At 40.5% G+C, this 21,190-nt stretch overlaps 1 protein-coding gene across 18 annotated transcripts in view; it reads left to right on the top strand.

Moving 5' to 3' along the window:
* rims2a (regulating synaptic membrane exocytosis 2a) overlaps positions 1-21,190 on the top strand; it is a 183,664-nt gene that overhangs the window by 144,654 nt on the left and 17,820 nt on the right. For 4 of the 18 annotated variants that reach the window (XM_028579473.1, XM_028579472.1, XM_028579482.1 and 1 more), the window contains one exon: positions 10,626-10,870. The exons of 10 other annotated variants lie outside the window; for them this stretch is intronic. In XM_028579473.1, coding sequence (XP_028435274.1) covers positions 10,626-10,870 — 245 coding nt within the window. Of the gene's footprint in view, positions 1-36; positions 128-10,625; positions 10,871-21,190 lie in introns of those variants that run through there. 4 more of the 18 variants (XM_028579487.1, XM_028579489.1, XM_028579488.1 and 1 more) reach the window with 3 other exon arrangements.

Genomic DNA, 21,190 nt, shown 5'->3' with positions numbered 1-21,190 from the left:
AGGGGAGATCGCAGGAAGGGAGGAAGGGATCAGGGGGGAAGGTAGACACAGACAAGGAGCATCAGGAGGATTTGGTGGAGAAAGAAGAGGACTTGCACCAGAGGAGTATCTCAGAGACAGACCTCAGGTAACACGTGTGGCAGCCTCTAACTGTAGACTCCTACTAACAATAATGTAGACCTGTAGCTCCCAGTGGCCCACTGACGTTTGTATTTTTCTATGGCAATGTGCTAAGCAAAGCGTGGTGACTATACTCCACCCTTTTATCTTAATAACTGTGGCCCTAACCCTTACCAATACTTAAGTAGAGTTGCACTCCTACTTGATAATTGTAGTGAGCTGACAACAGTTTGGTAACCCATGCAGCTTGTTCACACTTAAGTAGCAGATAGGATGGACATGGAAACAGTACAGCAAGCATTCAAGATTAAGTAGCAGTTCACTTAAGAAACAAAGGCATGCAGACAGGTTCAGATTCATTGGCTGAGATTTTAAGGTATATTCTGCAGGAATACAGCACAGAGAACTTAGTGTATGAAGTTAACATTATAATTACACTTCATATCATATTTAGGATCAGATCCACAATAAAACCAGAAATGGAAAGATCTTCTAAATGCAAAGATCCTTCTATAGGCTTGATTATTTCCATTGACTTTTGGGTCTCAGTATCTGTATATGTAGCAGTTAGGAGGGAAAGTGAGGGAGATGATAAGCTGAAGGAAGGTGACAGTGTTAGCATGGGATAAACCTATGTAATATAGGAAGGAATATGGAATTGCTTCCTTAATTTACCCCATGATGAAAGACGTGAAATGTAATACAAACTATTATACATAAATACTGTAGGATCTTTGTCCTCACCCCATTTCCAAATTAACACAATGTCCAAAATGTCCCTTTAAACAGACAATGTCCTGGTTACTCACTTATACATAGATGACTATTTTCCAACTTTGGTAAAAACAGTACAAACTAGAACAGCGTTCTGAGATCGCAGTCCTCCACCAAAGCATGTCCTGTTTAACAATGTTAATGCAGTGCTAATTTTCCTGGTCAAAAACTTATTTTTTCCGATTATTCCGACACCACATGAATACAGCACAAATTCCCTATCTCACAATGTTAACGAAAGTGAAAAATAATTTGTGTATCTGCCTTGTGATTCGCATCCACTCTAAAATGTAATGGGTTCTTCCTTGGCCCATGCTACACTCTTCCACCAGGTTTCATAAAATCGGGCCAGTCGTTTTTTCCGAAATCCTGCTGACTAAATAAAACCAAAAAAACAACAACAGTCAAGCAAACCAGCAAACATAACCTCCTTGGCAGAGGTAATTGACAGTGACGTCTGTGGATTATGCTGACTAGCTAGGACGCTGCCTCTGAAAAGATATGCTGCTGTTTTTGAAATGTAATCTTTGAAAATGAAAATGAAAAGATAAATACAATACAGTACAATAGAGGTGAATCAAAATTCCATTCACCTCCATTGTCTTGGGGTGGAGACAGAATGTCTCAAAACCTCTGAATAAAACCAAAGCCACATGTCTGCATGGCCATATACCACTAGGTGTAGGGGAATGAAAGAGTGCCTCAGATATAGCTACAGTAGTGGGGTGTGCCACTTTAACCAACTCCACTCACACACACACAGAATACTTTGCATTGCGCAGTTTGCTGGCAGTTGATACATTTCTTTTTTTGAACCTCAAAGGCACAGCACAGTTTCTCTTTGGTTTCTCCAATGATCCTCTTGTTGCCAAGTGTCTAATATCACTATGGTTACCTTTGCCATGTGTGCCATTCGGAAGACTTTACATTTAGTTACAAGTATTTATTTCACCATGTATGGCAATCTTCCCGTTTTAATGTAATACATGCATCCAACTTTGGTTTTAACATGTTAAGACTATATTTAACATTTTATTGTGGCAACAAGACAGCATTTTTTCACTTCTGAAGAGTGCGGGACGAGAAAGTGTAAAAAGTATGTCAAGAGCAAAATCAAGAACATATTTGGAGTCCCACAGCAGGATAAAAGCTTAGCTCAGCACAGCTAATAAGATGTAACTAACAAGTTAGTGTTTCTTGCCCACATTAGGACTACTCACTGTCTGCTTAGACTACTTAGACTTGAAAAGATAAGAGCTATACCCTCTTATGTGGGGGTGGCAGTAGCTCAGTCAGTACGGAGTTGGGTTGGGAACCGGAGGGTTGCTGGTTCAAGGTATGGTGGTGGACTGGTAGCTGGAGAGGTGCCAGTTCACCTCCTTGGCACTGCCAAGGTGCTCTTGAGCAACCAACTGCTCGGGGCGCCGTTCCATGGGCAGACCCCTCACTCTGACATCTCTACATTAGTGCATGTATAGGTACATGGACTACATGGAGCATGTGTGTGTAATTCAGGCCTGTCTGTAATGTGTATAATAATAATAATAATAACAACACTCAATAAAAACATTGTAATTTCCCTTGCGGGATTAATAAAGTATACATTATTATTATTAATTATTAACACTGCACCAGTCTAATTAAGAAAATGCATCCCACATGTGTGGGAGGCCAAATGCCCATAGCAGAAATGTGCGCAGATCCACTGAAAGGTACACAGCTATAGTATCTACATAATGTACTGTATTGATAGATACAGATTGTTTGCTAAAAAATCCTGAGACAGTGCTGTGTTGTCTGTTGAGGCTGCAGTCTTGAGTTGCTTTACTGTTTCTCTGTGAGGCTCAGTGCTGTATTGTTGTGTCTGTCTGTCCGTCTGTCTGTAATATGCTATTTGAGTCCAACAGTGTTGCTCTACACCTGCAACTTGTCAACCCAAACCTCCCACATTCCTCCAGCTACTCCTCCACATGCCATGCAGATTTCTTTCTCTCTGTCTCAATCAATTCACTTTCAGTAAAGTCACTGGAAACTTTAATTGATGTCATTAAACTCCTGCCTGAACAAATAATTATGAAAAAACATTTGAATTCAGTTACAATATTCCCATTTCAAACAACATCTTCCTGCTTGACTGAAAGTGAGCTGGATGAGTCCTGCTTTTAGCATGCTGACGACTCTCATACGTGTGATCAACCCCAATTCTTTCATGACAGCTACAGTATAAAGCTATAGTATACTGACTTTTTAAGCACACGTGAGTCATCGCACATTCTCCTTTTCTGGGACAACAACACATGAGACGGGATGTATAAGGATAACAAAACACATTCTACTCTATTACTCAGTCAGCTTTCATGTTCATGTGAGTCTTGCCCTCAGCTTTTTAACACAGGAAGTGATTTAGCTCCAGATGAATCAAATGCTCAACAACAATCCTATTTCTAATCAAAGGTATTGACACAGTAATACTAGCTGAATGCCAATCTTTTATCAAATAATAAAGTCTGTGAGCAGCAGTTCATGTTAATATGAGTCATTTCCAGTTACCAAAAGTCTGGATATTACAGTGGTTAACATCATCCAATCAGAACTCAGGACACATGTTATTAAGGCTTTGTGATTTGTTTGTGCGTGATGTGAATCACTTTGTGTCCGGAAATTATATCAAGGACTGTTTACACTGTTCAGGTGGCACAGAGGGCCAGGATTTCTGCTGAAGATAGAATATAATATGCACTCTTATTATGATTATTATTATTATTATTATTATTATTATTATTATTATATTGAACTCTGCCACCCATCCTTGCTTAAATGAAAGGAATGTTGGAAGGTTGAAGAAATGAATCTAGTCATTCTCTGTAATGAAAGTTGTGTTACATTTCAAGGAGATTGGAGCCGAAAAATAATTTGACAAATTCATTCACTCAATAGAAAAATGAATCAGCAACTATTTTAATTATCGATTAATCTTAATACTAATCAATACGATAGTAAACTAAATGCCTTGGGGTTTTAGACTGTTGGTCGGACAACACAATTACTTTAGGCTCTGGGAAATCAATGATGGCCATATCATAGACAAAACAATGAATTGATACAGGTTGAGCAGCGGGCAGCGGCCGCACACCAGGCCGCCGGATGGTGTTGCTAAGAACTTGCAATGTTTAACTATTATCAGACCGGCCCTCGCGGCCTCGAAACACTACCGGCCCACCGGGAAAAGTCCCGACTCTCCCAATTGCCGCTCCGCTACTGAAGCCAGACATCTTAGTTTATAAAACAGAATAGGATCCCTAATGGAGAAGAAAGGTAGATTGTTGTTCAACGTCATAAGCTTATCAGTGTGATATGTTCTGTATGCACTGGGATAAGAAAAGGGACTGCTGTTATGTAAGCTCTGCCAGTGACGACACTCCCATCAGCCTGTACAGTGAACTTAGTCAGCAAATAGACAACTGAGCCTTATATGAAAGCCTTCAGGTCGATACTGTAAAAACTGTAAAGTAATCAATACTGTGTCCACAGGCCATTGGCGGTGTCGGGAAGTCGCTGTGTAATGATTAAGAGGCTACCCGCCTCAAGTGATAAAAGCTTCTGCTCTGCTTATCTATGAAAGCAAAGAAGCAGTGTGATTCGGCAGAAACATGGCTACTAGCTCCATTTTCTTATGACTCATCTCCTATGTATTGAGGTCACAGTGTAAATATACATCTACACATTAAACAGGCCTGCTCACGTTGGTTGGTTTGGTGAACAAACATGATGATTTTAGTCCATGAGCTCTTCTACGGCACCTTCCACTGCACGGCTCTAAGCTGATGTGTACAGTGGTCTTCCATCAGCACTTTTAAATCCCATATAAGCTCTGCTCCTCCGTGTCTCTTTCATCCAATATTGCCTGGGTAATGGCTCATACATGCGAGGGAGCGTATGGACTGGTGTTTTGAAGGACAGGGGCTGATCATTACTTAAAAGGAAGGAGGGGATGTTTGCTTTAACCCCTGTAGGCCCACGCATCCCATTCAGCAGCAGCGTGTCTAGTGAGATGGAGAGGCCTGTATCTGACTCACCTCTACGGCAGAGGCTCACATTTCAGTATGAGCTTCTCCCGTCTCTGACAGAAAACTTTGGAGTTGTGCTGACAGGCATGAATGCATGCTATTGCTCTGGCCAGGGGCACAGTTGCCATGGTAACACGTTTTTCTGCCTCACCTGATTAAAGAAGCAATGATCCTCTCTGTGAAAGGCGGATAAGATCAGGGGATAAGTATGGGAGGACAGGATGCAACTTGCATGATTTCACATTTACATACAGCATTCATGATCCAGCCGCCAAAACAGCACCTCATTTTCTTCTTGTTGGGTAAATGAAGTGGCCCAAGAGTTGAATTAAAACATAACTGAATGTTGCTTGGCAATCATATATTAAGTGTTCACCGCAATATTTCTCACTTTTCAAACAACAAATGTACTCATTAAGTACACTACATCATTTTTTAGTAGCGCAGCTTTTGTGGCCTGATATGAATCCTGTTTTAATCTGAAGATGAACCTAAAAAAATCTATTTATCTGATGACTTTTAATGGTCATTTTTTACATGTATATATTTATTCTTATACTTGTTGTTGTATGTTATTGTTATCTTACATTAAGAGGCAGAATGGCGTCAATACTTGCGCAAGACAAAGACATTGCCGGGTTTTGTTTTGCCTTGGGAACATCTTGGCCTAGATGAAAAAGCATGGTTAGCAATCTGCATGATGAGGAACACTATGTTCTTTGGGCTGAGGTTGAGAATCAGAAATCACCAGAGAGTCCCAGTTTTCTAAGCAGGCACATACACAGTGAGATCTGTTCAGAGGGTAGAGGTACAGTAATGAGATGGGGTGTTAGAGGAACAGTGAGTAGATGAGGTATACCCTTAGTATAACCATGATCCGTGTTCGATCGGTAAAATTGATTCACTTAGATAATTAACATGGCCATTTAGACCACCATGCCCAGTAAAACCCAGAATAAATTAGACAAATACTTAAGCCAGTTTAAATAATGTGTCTGTTTAGATCGTAGACTGTAAAAAAATAAATAAAAAGATGGACGACACGTCTCCACTTCCTTCCACTGTACAAAAGTGAAGCCAAAATATCACGGATATGGGCGCCACCATCTTATAAATTTGGAGCCAGAGTCTGCACAGTAGTGATCGAGCGGTGGATTGCGAGTCAATCACAGCTTTTTAGTTTGGCCCATTTCCCATCCCCAAGCGTGGAGGGGGCGGGATTTATGAACTATACTGCAGCCAGCCACCAGGGGGCGACCCAGATGTTTTGGCTTCACTTAAGGCCTTTTTATAATTGTGCGTAGAATCGACGGCGTAGGGTCCGGTGTAGACGCAGACCCCTACACCGGACCCCACGCCGTAGCCTGACGTGCACCTCTCGAAAAATGTAACTACATGTCGCGGCGACGCATGTCGCTCGGCCGTGGCTTGGTAGCGTTGCATTCCCCCCCGACTCATTTCCTGGTTCTCCTTCTCCATAAACACCATGAGATCAAGGAGAGGGTTAACTTCTCCTGCTCCAGATCTCCCACCGTGGTCAGAAAGAACAGGGGAGACTCTTTGTTTCTCTCACTAGGACTCTAGAGTCACTACTCACTCCGAAGCTAATCGCCGTCACTCTCTCACTTCTCACTCTACCACACACTCCCCACACACACGCACACATGTGGCTCGACGCACACACCAGCGCACAAGTATAAACATCAGGCCACTTATGTAGGCTACGGCGAGAGCTCTGCGTGGAGCCTCCGCACAACTGTAAAACGGCCTTTACACAGTCTATGCATCAAGCCCTGGTATACGTCATCCATTAAGGCCAAATGAAATACTCCATGTTGAGTAATATCAACAGAATGTGTCAATTTAGACGAGTAGGACATCTTTCTCAATAGGGAAATTAAATAAACCTACATAGTCCCTTGCAAACTTATACAAATCCATTTATATCAGTTAATTTATTTACGCGTCCAGTTAGACCAGCATATTATCCATTTAAATGACGAGCATGTCAGAGAAATAAACATTTCAAACTTTATTGTTGGCCTGCTTCCTGGACAAGAATTAAGGATTGTACTACAGTAGATATAAACATGTTGACTAGTACAGTGTGTGCACTTAGACTAGAAGAGCAATTGTCCAATTAGATGAATACATTGCATCTAACTTGAAAATGATTGAGTTTTTGTTTTTGTTTCCTGTAACATGATAACATAATTTCTATGTGAAATGATCTCTTCAAATATCAATGCTATTATAGCCACAAATACTAATCGATTAATTAGTTGTCAACTATTAAATTAATCAACCAACTTTTTTAAAAAATCGATTAATCGGTTTGAGTAATCTTTTTTAATGAAAAATACTCAACATTCTCTGATTCCAGCTTCTTAATTGTCATTATTTTCTAGTTTATTTACTCCTCTGTCACAGTAAACTGAATATCTTTGAGTTATGAAAAAAAAAAAAATATCGGGGACGTCTTTTTTGGGCTTTTGGAAACACTGATCGACATCTTTCACCATTTCCTGGCATTTAATAGACCAAACAACAAATCAATTAATCGAGAAAATAAAAGAAAGATGAATCGACAATGAAAATAGTCTTATATTGCAGCCCTAGTGCTGATCCATTTTAACCTCAGTTGGCAATCGTTTGGAGAGGCAACAATGGCCCCTGTCCCCCAAACCGTGCCACTGTGCTTATATTCAATGTAACGGAAGAGGCAGCATTGTGTCAAGTCACCGAGATGAAGTGCAGCCTCACTGTGATGATAGTGAAAGAGCATATTTTAGAATGTCACCTGTACCTCATCAGCAAGGGTTGTTTGGAGTCGAGACGCTTGAAGTCTGCTTCAAAGCTTCTGGGCTGCATTAACTGATCAAAGGCACTAATCCTCCAATAAGCATTCAATATTTATGTGTGAAAGTACAGGCTGATCCATAACAGAACCCACTGGCACTCAAACTGGCATAAACAAAAGGCTGAAGTACGAGGCGTGTGCATTCTTTTAAAGCACATCTGACTTATTTCACCAGCAGCCGGCAAACCAAAAGAACACATATAAACAGTTAAACGTAGTGTGAGGACAGGAGTTTGTGCACAGTGTTCTTGTCAACAGTGAGAAGATCAATATGAGCAATAATTTTTGAGTTCTATACACTCATGAAAGATTAAGTGGCAAATATTATTTATTAGCTAACTCTCGAAAACAAAAAACAAAAACGCTCTCTTTCTCTGGCAGCATCGAGTATAAAAACACAGGCTATGAATGGCTGCTAGGTTTGGACGTGCAGAGTGCTAAAGATCCAGCTATGGGTTAACATTTAAATTAAAAACATCGCTCACATTCAATGTCAAGGTAATGCAATGTTGCTGTGTGCACTTGAAATCCTATTACAATGTAATGACGTAATCCTGATTATATAATGAACATTTTCTTGCTTCTAATACCACGGAGTCGAGCACTAATGTCTAATATATGAGGGAGCTGAATTTGAAGGCGCCTAATTGAAGTAATTGATGGAGTCAATCGTCAAACTGCATTGATTCTTCTCCCATTTTAGTCTGCGTGTCTCTCCATAAGTTGTCTTTATAAGACAGTAACATGGTGGAGGTCAGACACTTTAATTAATGAATAGTAGCCCGGGGGCACTACACGTAACTCGTCCGATTAAGAATGTAGAGCCTCTGATACAGAATGTAATTTGTCTCTTAAAGATCATTTTACTAGCAGAGCTAAAATAAGACCCTCATATGGACACTGACCTATTTTCCGAGAGAAAGAGAATGCGGTTACACTTTACTTGAAGGTATCTGCAGAAGAGTGACATGACACAGTCATGAACATGTCATGAACATTATAAAGAAGTCATAAATGTTTAATAACATAACACGACATAAGACGTTTTTTGTCATGACAAGTTATGGTTAGGGTTAGAATTAGGGGTAAAATGCCCGAGATGGGCGCTGCGAGGGGCACGGGCACAAGGGGACCACTGGTGTGATTAAAATACTTTAAAACCTCAAAAAGTAAAGTTGGGTTATATAAAAACATCTGTTTAAAAGAAGGCCAGATATTAAAGGCAGGTTGAAAGAACCGCTGGACAGGACGGACAGAGGGAGGATACAACTTTAAATAAAAGGTCACCTCCACACCTGCCCTGGCCTCTCTCCTGGAGACATTACAAAATAAAAAAATAAAAAAATAAATAAAAAACAAAAATATATATATATATATATATATATATATAGAGTTATGAAAATGCGTCGCAATACAAAATTTTTTTTAAAAGTCTAAAATGCTATCTGCATTACTTGTCCTTGAGGTTAAAAAATACACCTACCATTAAAAATTAGTAATAAGTGCTGAGATTTAAAAGTGCTTAAAAAGTAAAAGTGCCACACAATAAATAAATAATTTAAAATACATCATAGAATAAAACCACAATGTTAGTCATGCATAAAACCAATTACATGTGTATTATCATGTTAAAATCTTGAAGCAAGTAATTCAGTGTAATAATAAATAATAATAAAGGTTAGGGTTAGGGTTCATGTGTCATGACAGTGTCATGTGTTCATGACAGTGTCATGACACTCTTATGTAGATACCTTCAAGTAAAGTGTTACAGAGAATGCTAAATAGTATGAGTTAAATAGCATGAACTTGCATGACCTAGTATCTCTAAGTTGTATGTAAATATTGTATGCGTGTAAAATTGTTCGGCATAATGTACAGCCTAGTTTTGCATGCTGCCATTTTTTAAGATTTGGGTCGAGTGGACAAAAATATTGCCGTGGCTATTGGCGGTAGCTTGGCTATTTAAAAATGGTGGGTTTATTCAGGGGGTCCCGTGCAGCATTAGTGACGATTTTCTGCATCCAATCTGTGGTCTGCAGTGTTTTAACCTTTTTAGTATCAGCTCAACATGGAACCTCGACCAAGGTGGTACCAAAAAAAGAGAGTCACACATGGTTCATGTGTTCGCTCACTTGGCATTTTTTGTTGCTTTGATAATAACACAACGCAAGGCAACTCTCACAAGTCTTATTATTTAGTTGCTGTTGCTCACAGTCAAATTCAAGGTAAAATAAGAGTAAGAAAAGAGCAAGTCAATACGTGTATAAAGTAACATAGCTACAGTAAGAAATAAATAAAAACGTTAAAGTAGAAGTGAGGTTAGGTTACAAGTAAGATCAGCTTAAAAAGATAGTTTCAAATTCTATTGTAGTGCAGTGTCAACATACAGTACGAACATAATAAGTACTGTGTGAATAAGAAGTAGCAGCAGTGAATAATAATACATTTTGCACATGTAGCTGATACATTATTAGTTGATAGTTGAGCTTTCACTGCATGAACAATCTTTAACGATATACAATACATGCACTTTCTCCCTTCAACTCAGCTATACTGTAAGTCATGAACTCCTGTACCTGAACTCTGTCCTTCTCTCCTTTCCACCCCACGCCTTCTCATCTCCTGTCCCTCTCACCTGTCCTCTTTTCTTTCCTCTTCTATCCCCCCCTCCTCCTGTTTCCTCTTCCATCATCTCTCCTTTCACATCCTCTCCCCCGCTGGCCTCCTCTCTCCTCTCCTCTCCTTTGCCCTGTCCTGTCTTCTCTGTCCTCGCCTGCCCCCCTCTCAATGGTGGTGGCTGACAGTGACTTTGCATCCAAAATGAAAAACAGGCAGATGGGCTCGTCGGGCGGGGTGAACATGACCAAGAGCACAAGCGTCAGCGGCGACATGTGTAACCTGGAGAAGACAGACGGCAGCCAGTCGGACACGGCGGTCGGCACGGTAGGCACCGACGAGAAGAAGAGGCGCTCCAGCATTGGTGCCAAAATGCAGGCCATGGTTGGCATGTCGCGCAAGAGCCGGAGCACCTCTCAGCTAAGCCAAACAGGTAGGACATCCCACGGCCCAGCCGGTGTACAGCACTGTGTGATCGTTTCTATGTGCATTGTCCTGTGGCCCCTTGTTCTGTCTGCGTGGGTTTCTCTGTTGTTTTCTGTTCCGAATGTTGAGTTCTAAAACCGCTGCTCTCTCTTCTCCAATTCTTCCCCTTCCCCACTTTTTTTAATTTTCATCTCGAAGGACTCTGCTGTCATTTTCTGGAGATGAAGACAACGGCATGTCTTTTCTCTTACAGTATCTTTCTCTTTCTTTCTTCTAGGCACAGTAGCAACTCACCTGGAAATTCCTCACTCTGTCTCACTACCTCCCTTTTTTCTTTCTTCCTTATTACACAACTGCAGTTGTGTTTTCATGCATAATGTCGACTATTTATTGCGCCTTTTCTTTTATTTATTTTTTTACTTTTCGGTAAATGAGTTACAGCTGTGACAGCTTTGCACTTCCTGTCACATTGATGACTTCAGCTGCTTGTTGCAGGTCACGTTTTGTAACTTTTCTTATATTGTCACGCACTCTTGACTGCGATTTGCCAGTGTGACACACTACCTCAAACTGTGGCCAAATGCAGTTGTTAGTATTTGTTTCTATGAGTGCACGTGAGAATGTGTGCACATGTGGGATATAGACAACGAGGGGTGTGTTGTGTTGGTGTTTTCAAACCTATTTTCCTTTAGCAAAATGCAACAATATTTTCTTTCAGTGGAAAAGATGGAATTGTGCAGAACATGGGGTTATTACTTTTCTTCACGCCTCAGTGTAATAGTTTTTTCTATGGTACCTTTTTTTAAAACACTCAATAACCATTTGAGAGGCATTGGGCTGCAATAGCTGGTGTCAGACAGTGTTAAAACGCCGTGCGGTGATGTCTCAGCCGACAGATTGGGGTCTGGTCTGTTCATGAGAAGGTCAGTGGATTGTGACAGCGCATCTCTAAGCATTGAGGGCCTTTTCATCTCATCCATTCAACCTTAAAGTGGTCAATAATCACTTCAACCCATTAGCACTCTCTGTCCAGATCTGGCTAGATAACGTGGCAGAGATATGGAGAGATGGATGTATGGTGAGGTGAGATCTGCAAAAGAGGGGAAGGGAGGCACCAAGTCATGGGGCAGTGGTGGCCTATCAAATCTCGGTGGGGAAAGTGAAAGAGCTTGTCCCTCCCTCCCTCCCTCCCTTTTTTTTATATGATACAGACAGAGATCGATTCTGGATTTTGTGAATCGATATTGGATCATTCAAATGAAAATCTCTTTTTTAAACCCAGCCCTAATGGTTTACTTAGATATGGCTGACAGGAGTAACTTTTCGATCATTCCTGTTTAGTAACTGCATTGTAAAGCAGCTCTCCAAGTCTTGTGTTGTTGACTATTAATGATGGTTATGTTGCCTTATAGGATGACTCTTCTGGAGTCTACTTTTGGGAACAGACAAACCCAACTGACATTTGTTCAGATTTTTATTTTAAGATTTCTCACAACACAGGGAACAAAGTTGCACACACATGCACACACTCCTTCCCAGTGCAGGCACTGCGCAAACTGAGCAGCTTGAATCTCTAGAATCTCTAGAGCTATTAATATTTCACTCAGTGCTTCTAAGTGCATCAGATGGAGTTTTGTGAGACCGTGCATACATCTGCCTCTCCATATTTGAGATCTGTATTTGGTTCTGCACCAGTGCAAACATTGCCAAGCTGCCTTTTGCCCTACTTTTGTTTGTGCGTTATATCCTGAGAGGCTCATCTCTGGCTTGAAGGGTGCATTCAAAGGATGGTTGATTTTTCTGCTCGACATTTTGTGTGCTCTGCCAAGTGCTGGTGGGGGATGGGCAGATCAGGCAGGCAGCACGTCTCTGGCTTTGACAAACACAGGTCAGTCAGATGGAATGGATGTGTTCCCAGGTGGCCGGCCTTGTGTGTGTGCATGTGCACAGTTTCCTGCTCCAGATTTGAACTGCTGGTTTTTGTCCTCTCAGTCCTCGGTGGAAGGCACAACATTTTTCAGGAAATACAAATGTATCACTGCAGTGTGTGTGAATAATGTTGTGTGAACAGTCACAACTGCTTCATTTTCTAACTGCCATGAAGACTAACTTTGTGCATACGTCTAGGGCTGGGTTAAAATAATCAATTCTCTGATTAAAATCGATCTTTGTCAGAGTGATCTGATATCTCTTTGAAATCGATCTTTTAATACATGCCTTTTTTGGGGTGCATTTTGGGCTTTTATCAATAGGACAACTGCAGAAAGGAAAGGGGGGAGAGAATGGGAAGACATGCAGTAAAGTGACACTGGTCACATTTGAACCCTGGGCCGCTGCAGTAAGGACTGAGTCTTGGGACATGGGGCACATGCTCTACCAGGTGAGCTACCAGGGTGCCCCATTGGGGGTCAATTCTTAATGTAAACATTAACCTGGTGCATTATAAAACATATTTGAGGATTGTATCTTTCTTTTTACAAATTTGTACAATTTGTAATTTACAGCATGAGTTCCCTGAGAATCTCTTTAATATCCAAGCAAAATTGGTATTGTAACTGAAATGTCCCTAACCTAATGAGATGTAATCGGGACCTTGTGAATCGGAATCAAATTGATTCAGGAAATCATTGGTGATACCCAGCCCTACATACGTCCATAACAGGACCTGAGACTGAGTGCAAAGGTGCAGTACAGAGCAAACAATGGAGAGTACTGTAGACGCTACATGTGCATTTAGCATAGCATAGCATCCAACAGGTAATTTAGTGAATTAGTGAAAATCTATCAGTGAACCTCAAAAAGATATCACAACATGTTTCTTGGATGCAGAATGGAGACTCTCACTAAGACTGATTCATTATTAAATTCTTGTGACTCTGATTAATCCTACACACAAAAGAGCATACTGTAACACACCTGTGATAAAGAACACAACTACATGTATTATATACTGCATGTTGAAGAAATGACAACTTACTTTTTCATCACTAATAAATCATATTTCTTTTTTTCTAAGAGGAAATAAAATGATTAAGAGTGTGGTTGCTGAGCTTGAGAACATTTTCAGCCAGTGCTGAGTTTATTAACATTGGCTTTGACACTGTGATTGACTTGAACAAATTTTAGAAAAATACATTTTGAAAATAATATTAAACCTATGCATGTCTTTGTTTTGGGGCATTATTGATGGTACACTGGTCATCATGAGCAAGCTGAAACATCCATTTGATTTATTATGCTCAATTGTCCCAGGCACCAGTCAGCAGTCCTCTGCTCCCTGGGACATTATGTTTTAAGCTCAATAGAGAGGCGCTTTAATACGCCCAAGCAAAACTGCTGCTGCTACACAGCCTGACTCAGCTGAAACCACACGGTAACAATCAAATCTTGCAGACTTATTGGAAATCCATCTCCATGCATTCATCGCTGCATTTCTTTGTGTATTTTCCTTTTGATAGGCATCTGATAAATAGGCCTGTTTTTCTGTCTATTAGTTCCAGTACATTTGCTATCTGTGCTACATATTCTCAGTGTGTGTGTGCGTGTGTGTGTGTGTTGTGGTGGTGGTGGGGGGGGGGCTGCCATAAAAAGCATGCTGATAAAGATGTTGTCAGCATTTCACAGTATATTGACCTGCTGTTCACTTTTTCAGCTCAGTTTTACTGTGAATCGTTATCGGCTGTGGAGCATTATTGCATTCACGCACACAATCATACATTATTATGTATAATTGAATTATTCATCTTAGGGCTGTCAAAATTACCGCAAATGTGTTTAACACGCGGGAGCGTGTCTTAGGGATATAATACAGCCATGAACGGGAGTGGATACCTAGCAGAAACAAAGCTCCTTGTTCAGAAATGGATAAATGAACGGATCTTTTGAATGGCAAGTTGAGTTTCAAAGCCCTTCCAGATGGTTCTCTCCACAAGACTAAAGTTATTTACATGTAGCGTCGATGTGAACTGAGTTACCACCGGAGTACGCCGAGTCCCAAGTACCACTTGGGCATTAAAGTACATTTAGAAGGGATAAAAAAGTGCTATTAATTTGCAATTAATCAAAGGTTAATTAGGACACTCATGCAATTAAAAACTGTAATCAATTGACAGCCCTAATTATTATATATCGTCACTGTCTGGCGAAAGGCTTGTAAGTCCAAAATTATTACTTTTCAGGAAATGAAAAAAAACATGAAACTTGAAAACATATTATTGAGCTATTTTTCTCAGACAAAGTCAGACAAAATCACCTTGTCACTGTTTAAATATTTGTAAAAACCCATAGACAGACGTAAAGGGTGACCAAAAGCACTGATTTATGAGAAAAATGTAAATGATAAAATATAGAGATTCAAGGTTTTTGCACGACAGCAACGATAATTTATATATATATATATATATATATATATATATATATATATATATACAGTATATATAATCATTATTAACGTATATTATACATACGTTAAAAGGATATTCTACCTAAAACAACATTGTAAATCTTGTTTTGAATGCAAACAACATGGAGTATGAACTGATAAACATTAGCCTCCTGTTCTCTATAGTTGTTAGAAATGTGCATTATTGGGCGCCTGGGTAGATCACCTGGAACCAAGGTTCAGTTCTCGCAGCAGAGGCCGCATGTTCAATTCCGACCTGCGGCCCGTTTTGCTACATGTCATTCCCCTTTCATGTCTAAGCTTTCCTATCAAATTAAAGCCCTAAAGTGTCACAAAAGAAAATCTTTAAAGAAAAAAAATCATATCACCCCCTGCTTGTGGCGTGCATGGGGTGATCTCTTTTTTTTCATTATGAATTACAGGATGGAAATGGAATAGGAGGGCTATCTCTTTATTACAATATTGCACAGAATTATTAAGCAATTTTTTCGACCATTTTTACAACACAGCTAGTAGCATTCTACCTGATAATCCATTTCCATAGTTTTTGCCCATAATGGCCTGTGTGTAAAGAGTCGTGATGGTGTCCCAGATACAGTACATAATAGCATAATAGCACCTCTTTACATTCAGCACCAGCCTCTGACTATTAAGGCTGAGGACACGAACAGTACAGGAAATTAGGCTTTAACAGGCAAAAACAGGCCAGGATGCTGCAGTGGTGGTGTTAGCAGTGGTATAGAAATAGAAAAAGATGGAATCAGTGGGGAGGATTCTGAGTATGCGGTCAGATATGCCATTAGCGTCTAGTTTTCTGTTCCCCTGGGTGCGGTCTTGACGGGATTCTTCTTACGTCCTACTTTTCTCTTCCTGACCCTGAAAGAAGCTCACTCTTTGGGCAAGATGTGTCACTCTCTCAGCTGAAAAAAAATGAATCTGTAGAGAGGGATTAAAATAGGACATTTCACTTACTTACTCGGTTGTTTCAATAGTTTGGGAGGAGTCGCATGATGCCATAGCGTTGGCTCTAAGAGTAACTTGTAAGCTACCTGTAATATCTTTGTAGGCCTACTACTTTTGCTTCTAAGAAAAGACGAGGTGGGATGAGATTTGATGAAGCACTAGTGCACCACTGTACCTGAAATCTCAATCCCACTGCTGGGGCACTGTTGGTGACGGATACGTGTATGTTGTGCAACCGGTTCGCTGTGTTCGTTAATGAATGTATAGTATGTAGTAAAGCTAGAGTTAAGTTTTTCTCAATGAATGAGTCCGTATGCCTAAATATCATGTAAACAAGCTTTGTAATAGTGCTAGATTTCAATTCTAACCTGAAATAATTTTTATTTCAGAGGGTGATGATTTACATTTTGTTTCATATTTATTCTCATTTTCTGCCCAAGATCTTCCTCGTTGTCAGTGTTTTGGTCCATTTTGTAAAAATAAAAAAAATAAGTTTAATGAAGTCTTGAGGAACAAGTCTTGTACTCCCTTGTAATTTGCAAGTAAGTGCCTTTATCATTTCTAGTGTTAATTGTAAAAAATGTATTTGACCTAACTGACTTAAATGTATACAGAAGACAGAACACCACATACTGATGTAGTTGCGGACCTCCAAAGTCCTCCGACACACTATTTTGTATGTGGTAAAATAGCTGAACGTTGAGCTTTCAGCCGAGGTAATCTATCTTCGGAGTTGAGTTGGGGGCCTGTATCAGCAGCTCCTCCACTAGCTGAGGCTGCTAATGAATGTCCCCGGGGAGCGGAGCAGACCCGCTGCTCTCAGGATGATGCATGAAAGCAGCGCAGCAGCACAGGTGCAACCGAGGCTCCAAGACACCAGCGCCCCACCGCTCGCTCCCCGTCCCTCTTTCTACCTCACCCATTCTCTCATTCCCATCCTAACTGGTCTTCTCTCGTTCATTTCTTCCGCCGGCTCGACAGTATCTCTTCCTTTCTGTCTTTCCCTCTCCTCCACTTTTCTCTCTCCATCTCTTTTACATCACATCTGTAGGTGATGCATGGCGTGAATACCCTTTGGAAACGGAGCTTTTCAACATTTCAATTTCAGCCCCTGCAATCAGAGCTGCAATGATTAATCGAATAGTTTTCAACTTGTTAAATTAATCGCCTATTAAAACTATTTTGATGATTGATCCATAGGTTTGAGTCATTTATTACATGAAACAAGTTTTAAGTCTAGTCTATAGTTTCTTCTCTCCTCTGGGACAGTAAACTGAATATCTTTGAGTTGTGGACAAAACAAGACATTTGAGGACGTCATCTTGGGCTTTTTGGGAAACACTGATCCACATTTTTCACCATTTTATAGACCAATGAACTAATCGATTCATGGAGAAAATAATCAACAGATTAATAGACAAACAAAAAAAACGCATGCACAACATCCTTGTGATAACAACAATGGTCCTGGTGTGTGGTGTTTAAACTACACTGTGCACACATCAGTGGTTTATCTGTTATCGATGTTCAAGTGTCTGTGTGTTGCGGTCCGTTCATTGTAAGTGTGGTTACACACTGGCTGTGTGGTGTGAGCGTGGCGTTTCTGTTGCGTGTCAGCTGCGTGGTGGCTGCGTGGATTTTTCTACTTCTTTACACACCAGAAAGGTATCTGACGCAGTGCTGCTGCTAGCCTTGTCTGGACACATGTACGTTTCCCGTTGATAAAATGAAATACCATGTTAAACATAAATATATACTGATCTGATTACAGCAAAGACGACGTCGGCAGTATTGACGGCAATTTTTTTTTTATTACATTTATATCTGCATTTATATCAAAACCTAGAGACTTTCAAACATCAACATGTCATTTATTAATATGTATTTGTGTCTAAACGACATATAAACATATTTTCCTATTCTATTTTGTCTGGAAACGCTTCCAGCACGCTTGCGTGTCGCATGAAAAATAGGCGTTGGTTCTATTTCTAGCATGCACGCGTTTTCGGGGCAGCTCGAGCCGCGCCTGAGACGTGCGTGTCACGCAGGCGGTGTGTAAGCTTTAACTTGTTACCATGGGAGCCCAAATATAAACGGACACGCCACGCAGCTGACACGCTCGCGCGACGCATCCAGTGTGTAACCGGCGTAAAAGTTTGAGACGTCAGCCTTTAAAAAGCTCAGCAAAGCAACACAGTATTGTTGATACTCAGACCTTTATGTCTAACACCTAAAGCCTGCTGTAGGATGCTACTGGATGCAGCCATTTACTCAGTAAACAGTTTGTCATGTAAATGCTAGAAAGGACCTAGTTTTGCAGGTGTAGGGTTTCTGTTTCTATGGTCACTGTATGTTTTGTCCCAGATACTGTGCACCTGCAGCAAAACCTAAACACATTAGATCAGCCTTGAACACCAGACAGTTTGGGCCCGCGTGTAGTTATTATGTAGACAGAGTAAAATGAAGTTAGGTGAAATATGAGCTAAGTTGTGTTGCCCCTGATATGTCTGCGGTGGTGGAATGTAACTCAAGTTAATTGTAAGTGCAATTACTCAAGAACTGTACTTAACTACAAATGTATGGTACTTGTACTTGAATATTTTACATTTAAAGGTCCAATATGTAATATTTATACTGTAATAAATCCAAAAATGACACCAATGCCTCACCAGATATTAAGGAAACATGTTAAACTGAAATACTATCTTTTCTGACAACAACGCTAATTTCAGTATTTTTTCTTTTTGAAATTTACATTCCGTGACGGAATTTATGTTTATGTTTTGGTCTGTGTGTTGTTATCAACGGCCTAGTTTGACAGGCAGGCCGGGTTGCCAGATATACCTGTAAAAACGTAAACCCAGCGCACTACAGCTGTAACGGTAGTACAGCCATGAAAGCAGCAAACAAACGAACAGGATCAACAGAGATAGATTCTACATGACATAAAAAAAAGAAAACAGCATGTTTCTAACAGTTGCGTGACCAGAGACGTGACAACCCCCTGGTAAATATTGGAGATCTATTTGAAAGATGGAGACAGCTTAGAGCCCAAAAGGACGCAGAGTTAGCTTATTTTCTCCTGAACAGGTAAACATTAGCTTCATGCTAATTTATTACAGCTACTAGGGATGGGCATTTTTTGTCATTTCAACATTTTTGTACTCACATTGAATTATATAGCTAGAGTAACCGAGTTGGTTACTCGCAAAAACAATTGAGACATAGCCAGTAAAGTGATCCCGACTGGTCCTGGCTAACGCCGCCATGCTAACCCTGCTAACTGTTGTCATGGCTGTTTACAGCGTCTAGCGCTTCAGCGGCTGGAGCGGACAACGGTGAGTTATTTTAAACCACGAGAGGGGGGCTGTAAATCGGAAAGAGAGGACTGTGAGTTTGCAGTGTGTTTAGCGATTGTTGCCGTAATTCTAAGCCAATGAAGTGTGTCGGCAAGGTAGTGGTATTTTTAGCATTTCGTATTGTAATTCTAAGACGAGGAAGTGTGCCTGACTGGCGTGTGGAGAGGACAGTGAGGTTGTTGTGTTTTTAGCGGTTCATACTGTAATTTTAAGCCGAAAAAGTGTGTCTGCCAGTTGGTTACAGAGCTCCGTGTGAGCACGGGCTTTTATGACAATCTAGCCAGCATCTACCGTTAGCTACTCCGCTGTGCTGTGGAGTAATGTCTGGCTATGTGAGACTAGCATCTAACGTTAACTACTCCGCTGTGCTGTGGAGTTATGTCTGGCTATGTGAGACTAGCATCTAACGTTAGCTACTCCGCTGTGCTGTGGAGTAATGTCTGGCTATGTGAGACTAGCATCTACCGTTAGCTACTGCGCTGTGCTATGGAGTAATGTCTGGCTATGTGAGACTAGCATCTACCGTTAGCTACTCCGCTGTGCTGTGGAGTAATGTCTGGCTATGTGAGACTAGCATATACCGTTAGCTACTCTGCTGTGCTGTGGATTAACGTCTGGCTATGTGAGAAAAGCGTCTAGCAACATTGTTGTGAATGCTGCGGTCTCAGCCTGGCAACCCCCGTGAACTTCGAGTCTGGGCAGGAGGGGGCGGGGGAAACGACTCTCCAGTATTTTGAATTGGTAGTGCAGTAACTATTTTAACCGCTAGCTGCCAGTATTACAGACAATATTACATATTGCACCTTTAATGCATCTTTATACTTATTCTCCACCATAGGAATTTTTTTTTTTTTTTTTGGGGGGTAAATGGGATATGTCCCCCCCCCCACCCAATATTTAAAAGATGTAGATTTGTCTTACTCCAAAAATATGAACCACAACCCACTCCCCAAAAGAGGTAAAAATACCCATTCAGGGGGCTCCAAACATGTATATACCCTTCTAACCTGTTAATATAGTGAAGTTCAGAGTGTACCATCTTAACCTTGCAGCGCTGTGTGCAACGTTTTTCTTTCTGTTGTGAACCCCCCCATGTTGAAACGAAACCTATGCCCTTGTGCTCCACTACATATCAGAGGGAAATATTGTACTTTACTTTACTCCACTACATTTGTAAATTAGCTACTTTTCAGATTACAGTTTTTCATGCCCTTTATGTGTAATGAAAACTATAATATATGTCGAAGATATCTCCAGATATGTGTTTATGGTTTGAGAAAATCTTCCTACTTCTTAAGCTAAAGAAACCATTTAAAAGCCTCTTAGATCAGTATTAGAAGGAGTTGAAATGAGCACAACAGTAAAATGCAAAATACACATTAATGCGGTAGTAATATTAATCCAGCAAAAAAACATCACATTATGTAACAAAACGCTGACAGGGGACATTCTACTGCTCAAATAAATGCATGACTTTTAGTTATGGTGGAGTAGTATTACAGTGTGGTACTAGTAAAGAATCTGAATATTTCTTCCAACACTGTATGTCTGTAATATTTCACTGCCAGGCTTCATAGACGTAGAGCTGACAGCCTCTAAAGAA

This window comes from Perca flavescens, chromosome 6 (genome assembly GCF_004354835.1).
Source record: "Perca flavescens isolate YP-PL-M2 chromosome 6, PFLA_1.0, whole genome shotgun sequence".
Classification (NCBI taxonomy): Eukaryota; Metazoa; Chordata; class Actinopteri; order Perciformes; family Percidae; genus Perca; species Perca flavescens.
The sequence above is the reverse complement of the archived record's forward strand: the minus strand, read 5'-3'. Positions and strand labels throughout refer to the sequence as shown.